The sequence below is a fragment of the Ictalurus punctatus genome, chromosome 8, assembly GCF_001660625.3.
Source record: "Ictalurus punctatus breed USDA103 chromosome 8, Coco_2.0, whole genome shotgun sequence".
Classification (NCBI taxonomy): Eukaryota; Metazoa; Chordata; class Actinopteri; order Siluriformes; family Ictaluridae; genus Ictalurus; species Ictalurus punctatus.
The window spans coordinates 9,271,921-9,291,414 of NC_030423.2; the positions used below are offsets into that span (position 1 = coordinate 9,271,921).

The window sequence follows — 19,494 nt, forward strand, 5'->3', positions numbered from 1 at the left end:
AATTGTTCATAGCTGTGCTTATATCTACTTAAAAAAAAAAAAACACTCTGTTCAGACTGAATAATGTTTTCGTATTTAGTTACACCCCTACTAATCAATACAGAACACTTAAAGCCACCAGTTTTGTATCACGCACCCTGTGTGCCCAAATCTTCATAAACCTGCCTCGAACCACATTGATGTCTGTCATCTCAAGCAGAACTGTAGATGCAGTGTCTGATACTGTAGGACAGACTCTTATCCTTCAAGTAGTCTGTGTCAAACTAAACATGGGGCATGAAATATCGGACTGTATTTTATGAGTGATTATGATGTTAATAGATTTTGCTTCATTAATCTTCAGTAGGAACACATTGTGTATGAGGGCAGTAAATCACAGGGTATCTTAGACCCAGTTTATTTTATTGTAATCACCGTTATTGCCAGAAACCAAGCGAAATGTTATAGAATCAATAAATAAAGGAAGCATTACATTTTATTCACAGATCTCCAAATTACCTAATGCTTTATTAAAGGCACTTGGAAAGTAAACCTGTTAAGATCAAAGATTCTTACAGTTAATACTAGCGTTGTCGAATGGTTAATAATTCACTTCGAGTTCAAAAACTTTGACTTGCAGTGTACATACATGATATGGCCAAAAAGTTTGTGGACACCCAATCACAGCCATGATTCTTCCCCAGACTGTTGCCACAAAATCGGAAGAACACAATTATCTAGAATGTCTTTGTATGTTGTAGCATCACAATTTATCTTTACTGGAACTAAGAGGCTCAAACATGTTCCAGCATGACGATGCCCCTGTGCACAAAGCCAGGTCCCTGAAGACTAAATTTGAGTGGCCTGCACAGAGCACTGACCTCAACCCCACTGAAAACCTTTGGGATAAACTGGAACCGTGACTGCACCCCAGGCCTCCTCATCCAACATCACCTCATTAATGCTCATGTGGCTGAATGGTCAAATCCCCCACAGCCACGCTCCAGAAGAGTGGAGGTTATTATAACAGCAGCAAAAGGGGGACAAAAACTGGAATGGGATGCTCAATAAGCCAAAAAGCATGATGGTCAAACGTTTAGCCAAGGTGTATTTAGTACACTTTTCAGTTGTTTTCTGATACGGAGTCATATCTTTATGAGATTCTACTTTTTCTTTTTCCCCCCTTTTTAAAAAAAATAATAATAATAATAATAATAATACTACACTGGTGGCTATAAGTTTCCCTTACTTGTAAGCAAAATGACACTTCTACAGGAGCTGCAAGGCTTGTTTTAAAAAAAAAAAAAAAAAAAAAACACCACACACTACAGAAACAGCAAACAAAACTGATAGACTAAATTAGAGCTAAAGATTGAAATTTTGTTAATTTAACTTCATGCCAAAAGTGCTCATTTAAAAATGCAGACAAGTAAAAGAAAATACAGATAAAATCAAATGCACGTGATCTGGTCCAAGCAACAAAGTGTGTGTTTAATTAGGGTCAATACAAATAATCACAAGTTTTTCCATAGATAATGCTGTTCATATCATGTAACACTTAATCTTGAGTCCCATCTCTAAGCCTTATAAGCCACTTCTCAAATGCAGGACATGTGAGTGTACAAGGGGGCAGTGGTTGTTCTATCGAATTTTGACAAAACGTGAATGAACATTTCAGGGAACCGAACAAGGTTAGCTTTCTTTCTTTATAAAACATATCCCTGTTAAATCTGTGAGTGAATACAAAAGAAAATGGCAGTGCCCTTGAACTCCAAAACTGTGCTGTGGCAAAGAAGAAATATCGTCAGCTCTGATGAGAAGCGTCCTGCATGAGCTTTCCTTTCTCCCTTCTCTCCTCATGCCTCGCCCCCTCCTCATATGACTTTAAGCAGCATTTCGTATGTTGCGTTAATGATGCCCCATGATAGCAATGAGCGGTGGTAGTTGAGAGTCGCACCACGGAACAGCATCACCACTCTTCTGCCCCGCTCCCTCCACACTGTCAGGAGCACCTGGGTGCAGGGCACGAACGCGCCTCCGACCTGCGCCTGTGCCCGGGACTTCATCACATTCAGCGGATAGAAGAGGACGCCAAGTCCGGCTCCCAGCAGCCCGCCGCACACAAAGTCGTTCACCATGTGCCCAGCGTGGGTATGGGCTTCAGGCAGCTGTCGCCCGAGTGGACCACGCAGTCCGAAGAAAAGCATGTTGCTGGGCCCGTTGCGCAGCAGCACAGGAATCAGGCCACGGTAGCACTCGCTCACTCCATGCTCACGTAGCAGTGTGCCAAAAGCATGTGCCGTGTTGCGGAAGCGCCCTGCGTGTCGGTGATCCTGAAGCAGTGTCTGCACACGCTCAAATGGGGTCAGGGCCGCCTCAGCCGTGCCGGCCAGAAACGCCGCTGCGCTGCGCGTGAGAATTTCGGGAGCGCCGCAAGACCCACCGTGATCTAAAAGCAACCGTGAAAAGTCCTCATATAGCCCAAACATGAGAGCTACTGTAATGGTTTTCTGCAACAGTGGAGGCAGCAGACCACGGTACAGGGTTCGTAAACCTTCTTTTTGAAGCTGACGTACTGCCTCGGTGGCCCGCAGGCCATGCAGCTGTTGCCGGAACAGCACCTTCTGGATGGGGAAGGTGATGAGGATGTTAGTAAAAGCAGCAACCGAGCCACACACATAGTGTTTCCCTCGAGGTTTGAGACCCACCGCCAAGCTGTGACCAAGCACAGGGCTGCTGCTACATGGCTTGCCTGAAGGAGGGGGCAGGGCTTGAGGTTGCAAGGACGAGTCTGGGGCCATGATGGTAACCACCCCCATGGGATATCACACTACTCGGTGTTTGATGCCAAATCCATATGAGCGCTCTTCAATAGCAGCGCAACCTGTAACAGAAAGAAGACTCATCAAGTAATCATCCGGTATACCGATTGGTGCAATGGGAACCCCAAATCTACATGAACACCTGTCAACCGTACAAATCAACCTTCACTCTGAAATTTACATCAAATAATACATAAGAGTTCAAGAAGTGCATTTTCACACTTCGCAGGCTTCGTACCAAGAATTCTGGGCTCATTGGAAGTACAGGTGTTGGGGTGTGTGTGATGGTGGGTGTGTGTTATAGGTTTTTCCCTTCAAAATCATGGAATTAATTGATTTAATACAATCGCTGCTGCTGTATGAAAAGGCAATTAAATGTTTACTTTATTTAAAATGTAAGGTTATTTAAAGAATAAGTCCACTCAAACATACTGTACGGAAGCATCCATCCATACTGCTTATCTTACACGGGGTCGTCTGGAGCCCATTCCAGGAAACTCGGCAGAGAACACCCTGGACTAGATGCCAACCCATCGCAGGGCACAATCTCATTTACACACAATGGACAGTTTGGAAAGGTCACTCAACCTACAACGCACGTCTTTAAACTGGGGGAGGAAATTGGGGTACCCAGAGGAAGCCCCCGAAGAGCTAACCCTGGCGGTGTGAGGCAAACGTGCTAACCACTAAGCCACCCTGCCCCGTCCATAAGGAAATGTATTGGAGCAAACTCCGAATAAAAATGGAAAATAGACAATCTTATATTCAAAACATTTACCATTCCTACACTTAAAATTCCATGCATTCCCAATTGCGTAAGCAATTTTGAGTCCAAAATTAAAATTCCATTAGGAATAGTGGCAGTGACCGAGAGTTGCATTAAGAATCACTGCCACAGTTTAGGGTAGAGTGGGGAAATGGTTATGGTTGGTGGTTGTTAAGAGAATAAAGTAACCTGTTTACCTGCATGCTGGCATTGAGATGGGGTGAGAACGAGCAAGTTTTTGGTTGTCCACATAATAGCCACACAATGTATTCTAGATATAGTCTGGCATAAGTAGTTGTCTGAATCTGCCTTTTATATATTTTTTGCAATAATTATTTGCATACAACTTGACTATGTGGACTTCAGTTTTAGATGCACATCACACAGTGCAGTACACAGTGAGATGGGAATGTGGTTAGCAACCATTTCCTCTTGGATTGTTAGATGGAACAAGATGGAAGCTTTGTAACCTTCTCCGTTTGAGCAAAGTGTACAGTAGGGATGGGTGATATCTTATCGTTTGGGATATACCGGTAGAAACTCTCCCCACAATAAGAATTGCGTATTATGTTATCTTCCTGCAATAATAACGATAAAGCCTAGTTGATTACGTATTTCTGTGTGCGATGGTCAGCGACCGATTAGCAGCTCACGTGCAGAGCGAAAACAAGTACGGCGGAAGACGGAGGAGTTTATCACTAAATGAGGAGCTACTGTACCTCTACAATCTGGAACTGGTTTGGTTACAGAAATCAGCTTTATTTTTAGATCAGTCTCTCAAGATAACAGCTATCACTTGTAGCCAAAAACAGTGGTGCATGGTACTGTATTTATATCGTCACTGATATCATTATCGCAATAAATACCAGAAAATATCGTGATCTAGATCCAAGTCCATATCGCCAATCCTTAGTGTACAGGTGAGAGAGCTGGACAGATAAAAATGAACAGAAATGAAGAAAGGAGTCATAACTATTGGCACCAATAACAGTAGGTAATCAAATGTTATTGTGGGTAATGAACAAAACTGCTATTCAAATCTTGAAGATCATTGATGCTAGTTTCTCAGGGTGGATTTTTCCTTAATTTAATTTAATAAATGTATTGTTTTTTTAAAACAAAACAAAACAAAAAAAAAGTTATTTTTGACACACAATCAACAATTAGGGCGAAATCTCATACTGCGGTCTTCTCTGTAGAGCACAACAGACCTTTCCCTACCTAGTATGAAGCAGAAGGTAACATGACAAATTCAGCCTGGAAGTTGAGAGCCATCATGGATGGGACGACTGCACTTGAGACAAATCCTAAATTACTGTTTGTGTGCGTGTGAACTCATGTCTGGGTTCAAAAATGGCTTTCACACTTAAGCAAACATTCTGAATTACTGTATCTGTAAAATTGTCCTTGAATGCTCTATGAAAACGCACTAAGCAAATAATACGTAACCAACATGAAGCCATGCTTCAGCAACCTTTCTGTTTGTGTATAATGGGGAAACCATGTCTGGCAGCACTGGTCTAAAATACACAAGCTTGCCCCAGCTTTGGTGATAAGAGTTATTACATAACTCCAGGGTGACTCTTGAGTCCAGAAAAAGATGAAGAAAGAACTACCCTTTTTCCTGAGTCATGTCTAGTGCAATGGCTACAAACTGAATTTGCATTCAGAAAGGTTCTGAACTCCTTATACAGGTTATACAGACACAAACTTTATTGCACATCTGGCTTTACAGATGTTGTTCCATTACATTTTGAAATTTTACTATAAATGTGGATCTTTATATTTTACATGTCTAATGGCTTCTTCTGGTCTCCTGCTGTTTAATTCTATATCTTTCTGTTCCGCTCTTCGGGTAGAGTCATTCCTCATTGCTGGTAATCGTATCCTTGCACAGATATATCTTTTTATACCCTTCTCCAGCTCGGTGAAAGGTCAATAATTTCAGTTTTAGGACTTGTGGCAGCTGCTTTTATGATTACGTTGTGTAACTTGGCTGAAAGTGCTTGAGAGTGCCAGTGCTATAATTTGATGGAAATGTAACTCATATCGTAGTTATTGTTTTCATAATTATGCTATGTAATATGGGTGCGCATATTTATTCAAATACCCGGTTAACCACTGTGGCATGAGCATTAAACTACTGAAAGCACTTTATCATGGGTGTTGAGATCCAGATCCACCACTACCTTGACTAAGATGAACCGGTTACTGAAGATGAAGGGAATACCTTAATGTCTAATTGGGTGTCTATTTATTATATAATGAAATATTATATAAGGATGGTGGTTTCTATCAGATTCTAAACTTGGCAGGAGTGAATTTCTTCCTAAAAGCCTTTTCTCTTCACATGCTGATGCTACAAGATGCCTTGCAACCAAAGGACTAGATCACGTCAGAGGATCCACGTGATTCATATTTCACCATTCCCATCACTTCAGAACACAGATGCTTTTGAGGTTTATTTCGTCAATGGTCTGAGGGATCAGGATACTACCTTAATTGGACTAATCGTCTCTGTGTACAGGTCATTTAAAAAAACATTTGCTCAGTCACATTAAAAGGCTTAGTATCACAGTGAATTCAGACAAGGTTTCAGGATACCATTGCGACAGACCAGTATAAAGTGAACGAATTAGTGAATAAAAACAGACCAACTTGGAAATTTGTTTTGTAGAGAACAACGGTTTCCATCCAGAGACTAAGGGGATAGAAGGCAGAGGCAATCAACTCTTAGGATATGAAATAAAAGGTTTCATGCACTGCCTCAATTCAGCACTAGAGTACTCCAGAATTCCAGTTAGACTGCAAAAAAAGCAAATCACAGTGTACACGAGACAAATCTGTTGCCTGTACACATACATTTAACAGTACGCAAACTTTTGGAAATGCGTAGAGTTATGAAGCCGTGCACGTGCAGCAGTGTGCCAAAAATAGAGATGCAGTGGAGACAGCTGCAGCTAAAAGAGCACAAGTCATGTCCTTGGGCAGTCTTCTTTCTTGCTTAAGGTAACAATCTGATATCGAATTAGTAATTATTATACATGCGCAAAAGCACGACCAATCAGAGCATGCTCCTCGGACAGGTAGTGAATTGAATCATGTAAAAACCTTATTACTGCCTTTCATACCCAACATGCAAGTACCAGCAAGGTGTTCTCTTTGAAAAAGCTGAATCATACAGTCATATCTCCCAGCCTTCATAAATAACACAAATACACACCCACACACATAAACCAGACTGAGAACAATAAATTCCCACCTGACTCATGGAGGAATCATCTTAACAGCATAGATAAAACAGCCTTTTGGTCAATCATGTGAAAATAATCTCTTCAAGGTTTAAAGGCAAAGATTTTTTTTTCCTCTCTTTTTTTTTTAAAAAAAAAAGAGGGGGGGGGGGGAGATAGGGGGACAGGTCTTGTGCAGCATGTCTTCTCTTAAAATGTAATAAAAAATATCCAATGAACAGAATCCTAAATCTAAAAGTATATTTCACTACACACCCCACACTCATGATCAACAGATTTCGTGAACTTTCATCTGAAAAACTGTCATTAAGATACATGTCAACTACACTTTTTTTTTTTTTTTTTTTTTTTAAAAAAGACAGAAGAAAAAAAACAAAAACAAAAACAAAAAAAAACACTTTAGAAATCCCACTAACTAAGAGCAGAAACATTAAACCACACTATTTTTAAAACTGGCTTTTCCTGACATGAAGGGTTTTTTTAAATTTTTATTTTTTTTTTATATATAAACTATATTCAGAACTCTATAGTTCCCAGATGACCTTCATTTATCATGACCTTCACTACCATCATGTGTACTGTATTGTAGTGCAGTGAACCGTAGGGCAGCGTACTGTGGTGTAGTGAACTGTATTGCAGTTGTGAGGGAAATTACTCATTTTTACTTTGTAATAGTTTTGTTCTTGTTCCATTTCATTCTCATCAGAGGATAACGCCTAAGAAAGCCATGTCATGTCATCGAGATCAGTACAGAATATTTATCTACTTCTAGAGACACAAGCATGTTCTTTTGTTCAAGGTTCGTCTGCACATCCAAGACCCTGAAACAAAGCCTGTTTGAATTGCCTCTTATCGGTACACAGAATTATGTCATGCTCTGCATTTCATATATAGTAGTGATTTAGTATAAGGGCTTTAGAGCGCTCTCATTATTCTATCCTGCTTTATTCCATAGTGTATTAACCATCTTTCTGTAAAACCTTTTTACCTTCAGAGGCCGAGTCTGCGAGCGTTGTCTAATTTCCATGACAATTAGGCATCTCCTGGCTGGGATGCGCGAGTCTTTTCAGCTTTTCTGGACAACAAACAAACTGGAGGACGCTCGTGGAAAAGTTTCACCCTGAATTCTGTTGACACGAAGGCGGTTTGCCCCGGTTATGCAGAGCGAAAGACAGATGCAGCCTTACCACTGACTGGTAGGAATCATGAACAATTTAGAATTAGAATTTTATGAAGTCATTGTGTATTGCTGTCTGTGTGGAAGGGAGTCAATGATATAAGAAATGCGTGTATTACATTGAGAATAGTATTACATGGAGGCGATTTCTTAAAAGAAGCTCGAGGAACTTCGCCTATGAGACGGCATAGATATTGTTGTTTCTTAGATCACAGCTTCAAAACTAAGATACATACCGACGGGTGTGTATGTTTTTTTAATATATATTATGAGTAGGGCTGCAGAATTAATCGAATATCGCTCGCGATTACGATTTTGACTGCCCACGATTAAATGAACATGATCAATTGCGATATTGATGTTTAAAGTTCGTCCTCCACTCATAGAACATTCCGCTGTTTTCTCCACTCAAATCAAGCGCTTCCTACACTACAGCCAATCACATAGGGCGGGGCAGGGATGATGTCATTTTGTAGTGCCAAAACCTGGAAACGGGTTTGTATAATACAATCGGGATAAAAACTACAGGAAGTCCAAAATGCATCTACATCGCGCAACAGTTACTTTCACACTGCTTTTCGTCAGCTCAGTCAACCGAACAAGTGTGGAAATACTGCAGAGAAGCCATTATGATTATGAGAGTAAAACTGAACATCATCTGCTTCTCTCAACTTCCTGATCTCACAACTGCTATCTTTTATTGATCACACACTATGTTCCTAAATTCTGTCATAATTGACAAGCTCAAGTTCTCATTCCTACTTGTGTTATATTGTGGCACATTAATGCTACCATCTCTTTAGAATAAATAAATAGATAAATAAATAGATAAATAAATAAATAAATAAATAAATAAATAAATCCACTAAACTTCAACTGTGCTCCTAAATTTTTGTAATCTCCTAAAAGAAATTGTCTTGAGTCTCTCCTCCTGTAAACACTGTTATTGCCTTTTCTGCATTCGCCTGAATTGTTTTCACTTGGTTGCATATTGTTATATTTGATAGATATTTTCATTTGGTTGATGGCACTTTTACTTATCCTATATTTTGGGTACAATTTTATTTATATTTTGCTTCTACGAGATGATGTACTTTAAGGATCAGTCTAATTTGATGCAAAGATTTGTACATTAGCAGGAATGTAGCACAACATGGAGGTGAAAGCAACGGTCTGTTTATTTAAATGTGAAAGTACAATAAAAATATGTTGTCCCTAAAATCAAAGAATAATCGTGATAAATAATTGAGATCTCAATATTGATCAAAATAATCGGGATTATCATTTTGGCCATAATCGTGCAGCCCTAATATACAAAGGGAGATAATAATGGTAAAAATAAATGGAACGAGTCCATTTCGAGGAATAAATAAGCAAAGAGAGTACTTAAGAAGCGCAAGAGGCGCAGTATTTTTACACCGGATCATCAAGTGGCATGCCCCATTGACTCGTTCCATCATATCAGCGGTACATGATACATTTGGCAAATTTAACGCACAAGTAAATTTCTGAGATAAAATAATAATTAAAAAAAGAAATTATTATTTTTTAACCAAAAAAAAAAAAAAAAAAAAAAAAAAAAAAAAAAAAAAAAAAAGGGGGGAAGAGAAAACCTACCAGAAGTCCTACCAAATTGCTGTATGTGGACACAGGTAAACTCTTCTACATTCTTAAGGTTTACTCTATTGAACCTATAAGTTACATGATTAATTGAATGTCTAGAGATTTGGCACACATTTTGCACCTTTTCTGTCTGTGCACGAGAATGCATATTCACTTGATTTTCAAAGCATGTTAAATTGATTACAACTTTGAAAGTTGTAGAAACTGTAAAAGAAAAAATATATATAAAAATAAAGTCTGGGAAAAACCATGAAGCAAAGCACATCCTGTGACAGGGTGCTCATATGTTAATGTGAATTATGGGGAAGGATGTTTAAACCAATATGATGTATGGTTTAAAGAACGTGCTTTCCCAGAAAAAGGTAGTTTTAACACTATCTCAGATAGTTAGAACAACTGAAACTTAATTTAGAGACAAAGGGGGGGGGGAGAGAGAGAGAGAGAGAGAGAGAGAGAGAGAGAGAGAGAGAGAGAGAGAGAGACCCCTAAAACAAAAAGCGAAGTGCAGTTTTTGGCTGACTGGAAGGCATTTGCTGAATAGCAGAGCGAGGCACATGGAGAGAAAAAAAAGAATGTCAGGCAGGGCCCTCATGTTTCTCAGTGTGCTAAATTGCAGAAAGCCGATCCCAACCTGGACTCCACCCCACCACGACGCCCACAGCCAGTAAGGAGGAACCTGCAGTTTCAGAGGCACAAGCTCACGATGAAGCGGCCCGGCCTACGCCACTATCAGAACCTATCAGAACTGAGCCACCGACCCCCACCGAACTACGCTCTCATTACACACAAGATCCCAAGTGAAGGGACCAACAACATTGCTGCCTGAGGGCTTCAGACCAACAAAATTGGACAGAGAAGGAACGGTGCCCCAAAATGCCCCAATGCTAGAAGTGGCCGGAGAAGGAGGCCCTATGCTAGTTCACAGACCCTGGACGCTGGAAGAAATCAGGAGCGGCATGACGCATTTGCCGGTGCGCCGCGAAGTAGGAAGACGAAAGTTTGGGGATCAACTTCAGATATTCTGCAGAGAATTCAGATCCACCAATCATTAACTACGATGACTGCTCATGGCGAAACTAGGCACGGACTGGGTCAAGGTTTCACGTGAATTCCCATAGAACGATGTGCGCCTGATCAACCCATAGTGGAATGATGAAGTCAATGCAAGGTACAGAGCATAAATAATGGCGCTCCAGCAGAGGCTCACGAACACCTTTCCTGTGCGACTGGACATGACAAAAATAGCGATGTGTAAACAACAAGACTCGGAGACTATATCACAGTACCTGTACAGGCTCACTGAGATCCATGATGCAAACTCAGGCTTGGAGAAACCCTACACTCTGGCAGATGGGCAGGCGACCATCACAGCAAGGGAGGCACATCTCAGAAACCGCTTTATGAACGGCATGAAACCAGAAACTGCTGCTATAGTCAAACAACAATGCATCACCTGGGACACCGGAAACCCCACACAAGGGAAGAGGTATGCAATCCATACGGAGAAGCTCCTACGAGATGCAAAGGAAAGAAAGATGGAGGGGAGAGGAAGACCAAAAGCACGCAGACGAGGAAGACCCGGCGGTCAGGGCTATGGCCCAGGATTAAACTGTTACAAATGCAGAAAAGTTGGACAATTTGCAGGAGACTGTCCAGAGCAGAAGCAAACTGACGGGCGGAGCTAAGGGAAGGGTGAGGCACCTGGGAACAGAAGAGATGACATCAGACACCCAAACTATCAGTTAGCTCACAAAGAACAGGAATATTTCCACACACCCACATCCAATATGAGTCAGACTGACAGTTCACAAATGTCTGAACCATGACATTTAACCTTTTAAAGTATAATGCCTCTCCTTTTACACAGTCGCCATGTATATCTCTTGTAGTTAATGGGCAAAGAGTCACATTTTTGGTAGATTCCGGAGCAATGTATTCAGTAATAAAAAACTGCGAATTGAAAGAATCTCCGAAAATGAGTTCACGGTCACTGCACTCCATGGGTGTAACAGGACAGTCAGTATTAGACAAAATTTCATCTTCATGTCCAGTCAATCTACCGGGCAAGGACTTAATGTGTGTTTTACACTTAAATTTTATATCCTCACCTCAGAGAGTAACAATAACTGATGACTCATCTTTGGGAACTCCATTTGTTAAAGAAACAGAGCTCTGTGTTTATCAATGGTCCATGCAGAACAAGCCTTCAGCCTGTGTTCATTTGTTGACGTTGGCACATAAGATGAAGGACAACTGTGTTGATTTTAGGTTGTCCTCTGTCCTCCATTGCACAGCGCAAGTGCATGAAGGAAGAGACTTTCATTTTGAGAAAGAATGGTTTATGGATATCCCAGAAAGTGAAGAGCTGTACCTATATTGGTGTGACAAATTGAGTGACACTCAGATGCGTGCATTTTTTGTCCCAGAATCCACGCCCCACGTCTCATTAGCCAAAATAAAGAACAAACAGTAGAAAGACATGGGATCATGGGTCAGATTATGTGAGAGTGGGAAAATTACAGATTGGGAACAGAAACCCACCACCAATATGTGGTACAGCCTAACTTTATAAAAATTGGGCCTAAGGGAAACAGGCCTGATTAAAAGTGCACCACCAGTCGAGATCATGCCCAAATCTGACTTTAGGCCCAGACAATCTCAATACCCTCTTAAATCAGAAGCTATTGAAGGCATTAGACCAGATTTCAATTCATTATTGAAGGGGTCATTGTTCCCGGTCCTGATTAGTCAGTGAGAGAAGCAAAAAAAAACAAAAACCTTACAACCTGATGAATGGAGATTTGTACAAGATTTGCAAGCGGTTAATGCAGCAGTCAAAAAGAGAGCTCCAGACTTCTTTACAAATTCTTACACTATAATAATCCAGGTTCCGGCAAATAGCGAATGGTTTTCAGTTGTAGATTGAGATAATACGTTTTTTCGGTATATCTCTTGATAAAGACAATCAGTTTCAGTTTGCATTCATATTTGATGGACGTCCTTACACTTTCACTCGCTTGTGTTAAGGGTATCGAGAGTCACTAACAATATGCAACCAAATGCTCAAGGACAGCTTAGCACCTCTATCACTTTATCCAGGGCACAGTGTGAAACTGACCATTAAATTGTTGCAGCATCTTGCGAAAGGCGGCCACAAAGCCAGTCTCTCCAAATTACAGTATGTACAACAAGAAGTGACATTTCTAGGGCACGACATCTCCACCAGTGGAGGGAAACGCTCAGCTGACAAAGTATCTGCAATCCAGAAGATTCCCAAGCCTCTAACGAAGAAAGGATAGAGAGAACTTATTTCTAGGTATGTGTTTGTATCGAAGATCTTTCATTCTAAACTATACCAATCTAGAAGCACCACTCAGAGATGGCATATGCAACAGGTTGGACAGCTCATTCTCAGGTAAGTTGGATCCAGTCACTGCAGAGTTTCCCATGTGTACGTGCTGTAGCAGCAGCTGAGAAAGCTGTGGTGGAATCCAGAGACCTGGAAGGTTACTCGGAATTGAACCTCTTGGTTCCACATGAGGTGTTGTTACTCCTACTTGAACAGAAAACCTCACCTTTCCACCCAATGGTGGCTGCACCATAACACTAGACATGTAGTGTCTTCGTTACACTAGACATGCCGAATGTCACTATAAAACGATGTACTGTCCTTAACCCTGGTACTCTTCTTCCAACAGACGGAGACAGGGAACCACATGATTGTGTTGTACTGACTAACAGACTCTGCTCCCCTAGAGTCGACTTGAAAGATGTTCTATTGGAAAACTCAGATCTGATCCTCTTTGTGGACGGGTCAGCATCACGTGACCCAGAGACAGGTAAAAATCGAGTGGGCTATGCAGTAGTGACTGCACACGAGACAGTCTGTCAGGAATTCTCCCCTCAAACCTTTCAGCACAAGCAGCTGAACTGTATGCCCTCATAGAGGCATGAAGACATGCTGAGAGACAGTCAGTAAATATCTACACAGACAGTAGAAATGCCTTTGAGGTAGTACATGATTTGGGGACAATTAGGAAACACAGGAACTTCCTGACGAGTTCAGGAACACACATAGCCCACCACAAACTAGTCTCTGAGCTGCTGGACGCAGTCCTACTCCCCAAAACTATTGCAGTATGCAAATGTGATGCACACACTAACAAATTAGACTATGTTTTCCTAGGAAATGCTCGAGCGGACAGTGCATCAAAGCCAGCAGCTGCATCGATGGTCCCAAAACTCAAAAGAAAATAAATCACTCCTTTACAGCTTTCAGACCTCCAAGCACAAGCTACTGACGAGGAAAAGGCAGTGTGGCGCAAAGCAGGCTGCACGGTTGTTGGAGTTTGGCGATGCCCCCAGGGCTGTCCTTCTCTTCAAAGTTGACGCATGGCACGGACCATGCGTTTAAAAAGGGGGAATGATAGCTGCGATAAAGCACAAGCTTCTCCAATTACTCACCACTCATAACGTGGATTGAGGTTTGAAGGTAAAGAAGGCCACGTCCCCATGTCCAAATAGGACACAGACAGGGTAGTGATAATGGCACACCTTTTGTGAACCATGCCCTTAAGTAGGTGGGTGAATATTTGGGTATTGAATTAAAGAATATCATCCAGCTAGTGGTGGAGTGGTAGAGAGAGAAAATGGGACACTTTATATAAAAAAAATAAAAAAAAAAAAAAAACAGATTGCACAAATGCTGTTCTGAAACAGGCTTAGGGATGGGCTTAGCCCCTTTGGGATACTGCTTGGGAGACCTCCACACACAGGAATTGGACCTGTGACAGCTCCTTTCCCGACACTGCAGCATGTGATGATGCAATGTAAATTACTGTGCAACCCGGTCCTCTGCTTTGCACTCTATACAGAAGCAGGTAAAGGCAGCACTTCCAGCTCTAGCCAAGGTTCCGCTGCATGATGTGAAGCATGGAGAGTGGATCGTGATCAAGGACTTCCGCAGGACCAGGTGGAACAAGCCACGGTGGTCGGGGCCATTCTACATTCGTCACTCACTCTGTGGTAAAGGCCAGCCAGAGAGCCATGTGGATGCATGCGAGCCACTGCAGGAGGGTGCCAGAGCCATGCACTGAGCTGGAGAAGATGGGACTGCAATAGGAGAACTAGACCATAATTCTCCATCAAGAATCCGCAGAATAGTGAGACAGAGTTTGATTGGCTGAACTCAGTACTCGGGGGATGGGGCTCATGGATATTAACCGTCTGTCTACCAATAGGTGCAATAATTCTTCTTGTCTTGCTCATTTTGAATTGTTTTGTTTCTCTCGTTCGGAGCAGTCTCTCACTCGCATTGAAATCACTAATGACCAAACGCTTATGTTGACAAAGACTGATTACTATCCCTATGATGACCAACCTGACTTGTATCCTAAACCTGACTGGGTATCAGGTTCTCCCAGTGACACTGACGATGACGACCCATTGACATTCATTTTGCACCTATTGTAAATATTCCTTTGACCATAACGACTCTCGTTTCATCTTAAATGAGCTTGCTTGACTACAGGATACTTTATATCTGCAAAAAAAAACCCTTAGCGCCTTAATTATTTCTGTTTTATGATTATTTCAGTTGAACCGTGAAAGGATTCTGAAGTTCTGATGTACTCACAGCATAGTAATTACTCTTAATTTTAGTTATCATATTTTGTAGTGATAAAATGGGGGAAATTACTCATTTTTACTTTGTAATAGTTTTGTTCTATTTCATTCTCAGAGGATAACACCTAAGAAGGCCATGTCATGTCATCAGTACAGAATGTTTATCTACTTATAGATACAAACAATGTTCTTCTGTTCAAGGTTTGTTTAAACATCTTCCAAGATCCTAAAACAAAGCCTGTTTGAACTGCCTCAAACTGCTTCTTATCGGTACACAGAATTATGTCATGCTCTGCATTTCACATATATAGTAGTGGTTTAGTACAAGGGCTTTAGAGCGCTCTCATTATTCTATCCTGTATTAACTGTCTTTTTGTAAAACCTTTTTACCTTCAGAGGACGAGTCTGCGAGTGTTGTCTAATTTCCATGACACAGTGCACGGTGGTGTAGTGAAGCATACTATACTGTAGTGTAGTGAACTGTAGTGCAGTGTACCATAGCGCAGTGTACTGTGGTGTAGTGAAGCATACTATACTGTAGTATAGTGCAGTGTACTGTGGTGTAGTGAAGCGTACTATACTGTAGTAAAGCGTACTATACTGCAGTGCAGCGTACTGTGGTGTAGTGTAGTGTACTGTGGTGTGGTGTAGGGAAGCATACTACACTGTACTGTAGTGCAGTGTACTGTGGTGTAGGGAAGCATACTACACTGTACTGTTGTGCAGCGTACTGTGGTGTGAAGCGTACTATACTGTAGTGTAGTGCAGCGTACTGTGGTGTAGTGAAGCATACCATACTGTAGTGCAGTGTACTGTGGTGTAGGGAAGCGTACTATACTGTACTGTAGTGCAGTGTACTGTGGTGTAGGGAAGCGTACTATACTGTACTGCAGTGCAGTGTACTGTGGTGTAGGGAAGCGTACTATACTGTACTGTAGTGCAGTGTACTGTGGTGTAGGGAAGCGTACTATACTGTATTGTAGTGCAGTGTACTGTGGTGTAGGGAAGCATACTATACTGTAGTGTAGGGAAGCGCAGCATACTATACTGTACTGTAGTGCAGTGTACTGTGGTGTAGTGAAGCGCAGTGTACTATACTCTACTGTACTGTAGTGCAACATACTGTGATTTAGTGCAGTGGTTCTCAAACTTTCAGCTCAAGGCCCCCCCTTGTGTAGGTCGCATCCATTTGTGGCCCCATAGAGTCATCAAATTTTCGCTACTTAATTTTTTTCACGCTAGGCTCTTCTGTATTAACTTTCTCAGCTAAGAGACAATTTCCTCTATCTAAAAACATTTCCATTTGAACTAGTCTTGGGTTTAATCAGCGTGTGGCAACAGTACACTAGTATATCAACGGATGTTTCTTTTTGGTGTGCTGTGTATAATTGATTTAATTTATTAATATTTCTCATTATTATGCAAATCAATGTTCAAATGTTAAGCAAAATGTTATTATATTTTTTTAAGGGTTCTAGAATTTCTATTCAGCCCCACTGCCACCATCTGGTGGCCCCCAGTATGAGAACCAGTGGTGAAGTGTACTATAATGTAGTATATTATACTGTAGTGTAGAATAGCATACTGTAGTATAGTGTACCGCAGTGCAGTGTAATATAGTGTACTGTAGTATAGTGTAGAATAGTGTACTGTAGTATAGTGCAGTATAGTGCACTCTAGTGCAGTGTAGTATAATGGACTGTGGTGCAGTGTAGTATAGTGTACTGTACTATAGTGTAGAATAGCGTAGAAGTGTACTGCAGAGCAGTGTAGTATAGTGCATTGTACTATAGTGTAGAATAGCATAGACATGTACTGTACTGTAGTATAGTGTTCTGTAGTATAGTGTAGAAGTGTACTGTAGTATAGTGTAGTTTAGTGTACTGTAGTATAGTGTACTGTAGTATAGAGTAGAATAGTGTAGTTTAGTATAGTGTAGAATAGTGTAGTTTAGTATAGTGTAAAAAGTGTACTGTAGAGCAGTGTAGTATAGTGCACTGTAGTGTAGAATAGTGTACTGTAGTATAGTGTAGTTTAGTATAGTGTAGAATAGTGTATTGTAGTAGAGTAGAATAGTGTAGAAGTGTACTGTAGAGCAGTGTAGTATAGTGCACTGTAGTGCAGTATAGTGTACTGTCTTATAGTGTAGAATAGTGTGCTGTAGTATAGTGTAGTAATAGTGTACTGTAGTATAGTGTACTGTAGTATAGTGTAGATTAGAAGTGTAGTATAGTGTACTGTAGTATAGTGTACTGTAGTATAGTGCAGAATAGTGTACTGTGGTGCAGTGTAGCATAGAAGTGTACTGTACTATAGTGTAGAATAGCATAGAAGTGTACTATAGAGCAGTGTAGTATAGTGCACTGTACTGTAGTATAGTGTACTGTACTATAGTGCAGAATAGCGTAGAAGTGTGCTGTAGTGCAGTATAGTGTACTGTAATATAGTGTAGAATAGTGCAGCATAGTATAGTGTAGTATAGTGTAGTTGTATTAGGAGTTGGGCTAAGATGGGGCGTGCCCTTCATTCGCAGTAAACAGTTAGCCAGGATGACACTGATAATTATTTGATCTCACCACCACTTCCCCTCCACAGTCAGGGGCAGATGTCGGCGCATCAAGTAGCAGGTGGTACAAGCTCATTAAAAGACCCATTACTGACTAATCTGATCAAATCAGGGTGCCAGATCAGATGACTCAGATCACACAGAGATAAAATAGCAGTCAGGCAACTAGCTAACCGAATTCATCTGCTCAGAAAATACCGATTAACAACAGCTGGTCCTTTTAATTCAGTAACCGAACAGATGTCCTTAAGCAAAGATCACGGAAACTCTGCCAGCTGAGATGCTAGTTAGCTACCGAGCTAGCAGTGTTAACCCTCTGATGAGCTGCATGTACAGGCCAGGGACGTGTCAGGGCTCGTCTGGGGCCTTTGTAACATCGCGTTTAAAATGCTACTTTTTATCCTGTATGAAATAAACATGATACACAGCAGAGCCGTTTCTTTACCTTGACTGACACGCTGACACACACCTTCGCGGGAGTGACCCAGGAAAAACCATCACTTGACAGGGCGCGCTGTCTCTTCTTCCTTTATATATACAACTTTACATTGAAGGCGCCGTTACTGCCACCTAGCGGACAGTGATATAATTACACTATGTTGTCATTGCAATTGAAAAGGGGGTAAACTGTTTATGCTTCCTCATTTATACCTACACTATGTGGCCAATGGTTTGAGGACACCTGAGCTTCATACACTTATGTAGACCTTCCCCAAACCGTTGAAACAAAGTTGCCTTGCGTAGTACTTCCCTTCACTTGAAATAAAAGGCGCAAACCTGTTCCAGCATGATAAAACAAAGCAATGTTCATGAAGACATGGTTTGCCAAGGTTGGACTGGAAGAACTCGAGGGACCGGCACAGAGCCCTGACTTCAACCCTACTGAACACCTTTGGGATGAACTGGAACACTTATTGCACCCCTGATATCATTGCCTGGCCTCATTAATGCTCTTGAGGCTGAATGAACAGAAATACCCACAGCCATGCTCCAAAATCTAGTGGAAAGCCTTCCCGGAGGAGTGGAGCTTATTATATCAGCAAACGGGGACTAAATCTTGAATGTGAATCCAGATGCGATTCACATATGGGTGTGATGGTCAGGCGTGCAGTGCCCTGCGATGGATTGGCACCCCGTCCAGGGTGTACCCTGCTTTGTGCCCGATGCTCCCTGGGATAGATACACTATATGGCCAAACGTTTATGAACGCCTGACCATAAACAACAAAAACGACCTAATCTAGATTAGTTTGCTATCATGGCATACAATACGTCTGTTTGTATATGTCAGTATAATTTTCAAACCTGTTTTTCCTGACAGTTAGTACTAAATTGCTCGTTGTTTTAATGGTACATTTCAGATTTGTACTTTGATGTCAAAATTAATAAACAAGAATTTTAAAACGTGTCTTTAGTTGAAATACTACAGATAAAATGGCTAAAATGTGTTGATCTGGTAAGACTATGTGGTGTGGTATTAGAAAACCCTTATGCACTGTGCTTCTTATTCTGTTTATGGAAATACTTGGTCACACAGAGAATATGTCAGCGTGCTTTGCTTTGTACACAAACAGGGGGCAGCAGTGAGCTGTGTGGCGTTTTGCGCAGGCATAAGAGAAGAAATACCGGCGCGGTCCATTTTTAAAAATAGGGGTTGACGTCTTTAATGTATCGCTTTTTTAAAAA

General features: G+C 41.3%; 1 protein-coding gene across 2 annotated transcripts; it reads right to left on the reverse strand.

The window, feature by feature from the left end:
• Positions 1-1,444: 1,444 nt before the first annotated feature.
• On the reverse strand, positions 1,445-18,362 carry slc25a51b (solute carrier family 25 member 51b). Of its 2 annotated transcripts, none has more exons than XM_017473694.2 (2): positions 18,255-18,362; positions 1,445-2,863 (listed from the first exon to the last, which is right to left on the reverse strand). In XM_017473694.2, exon 2 carries the CDS (start codon positions 2,796-2,798, stop codon positions 1,854-1,856), a length of 945 nt encoding a protein of 314 aa, XP_017329183.1. In that variant the 5' UTR covers positions 2,799-2,863; positions 18,255-18,362; the 3' UTR covers positions 1,445-1,853. The 2 variants fall into 2 exon arrangements, with proteins under 2 accessions (XP_017329183.1, XP_017329184.1); XM_017473695.3 differs by lacking the exon at positions 18,255-18,362 and adding an exon at positions 7,807-8,035.
• Between the last annotated feature and the right edge of the window lie 1,132 nt (positions 18,363-19,494).

Bases quoted from the DNA above. Each gene is read 5' to 3' on its own strand.
- slc25a51b (XM_017473694.2), bottom strand. From the start codon at position 2,798: ATGGGGGTGGTTACCATCATGGCCCCAGACTCGTCCTTGCAACCTCAA.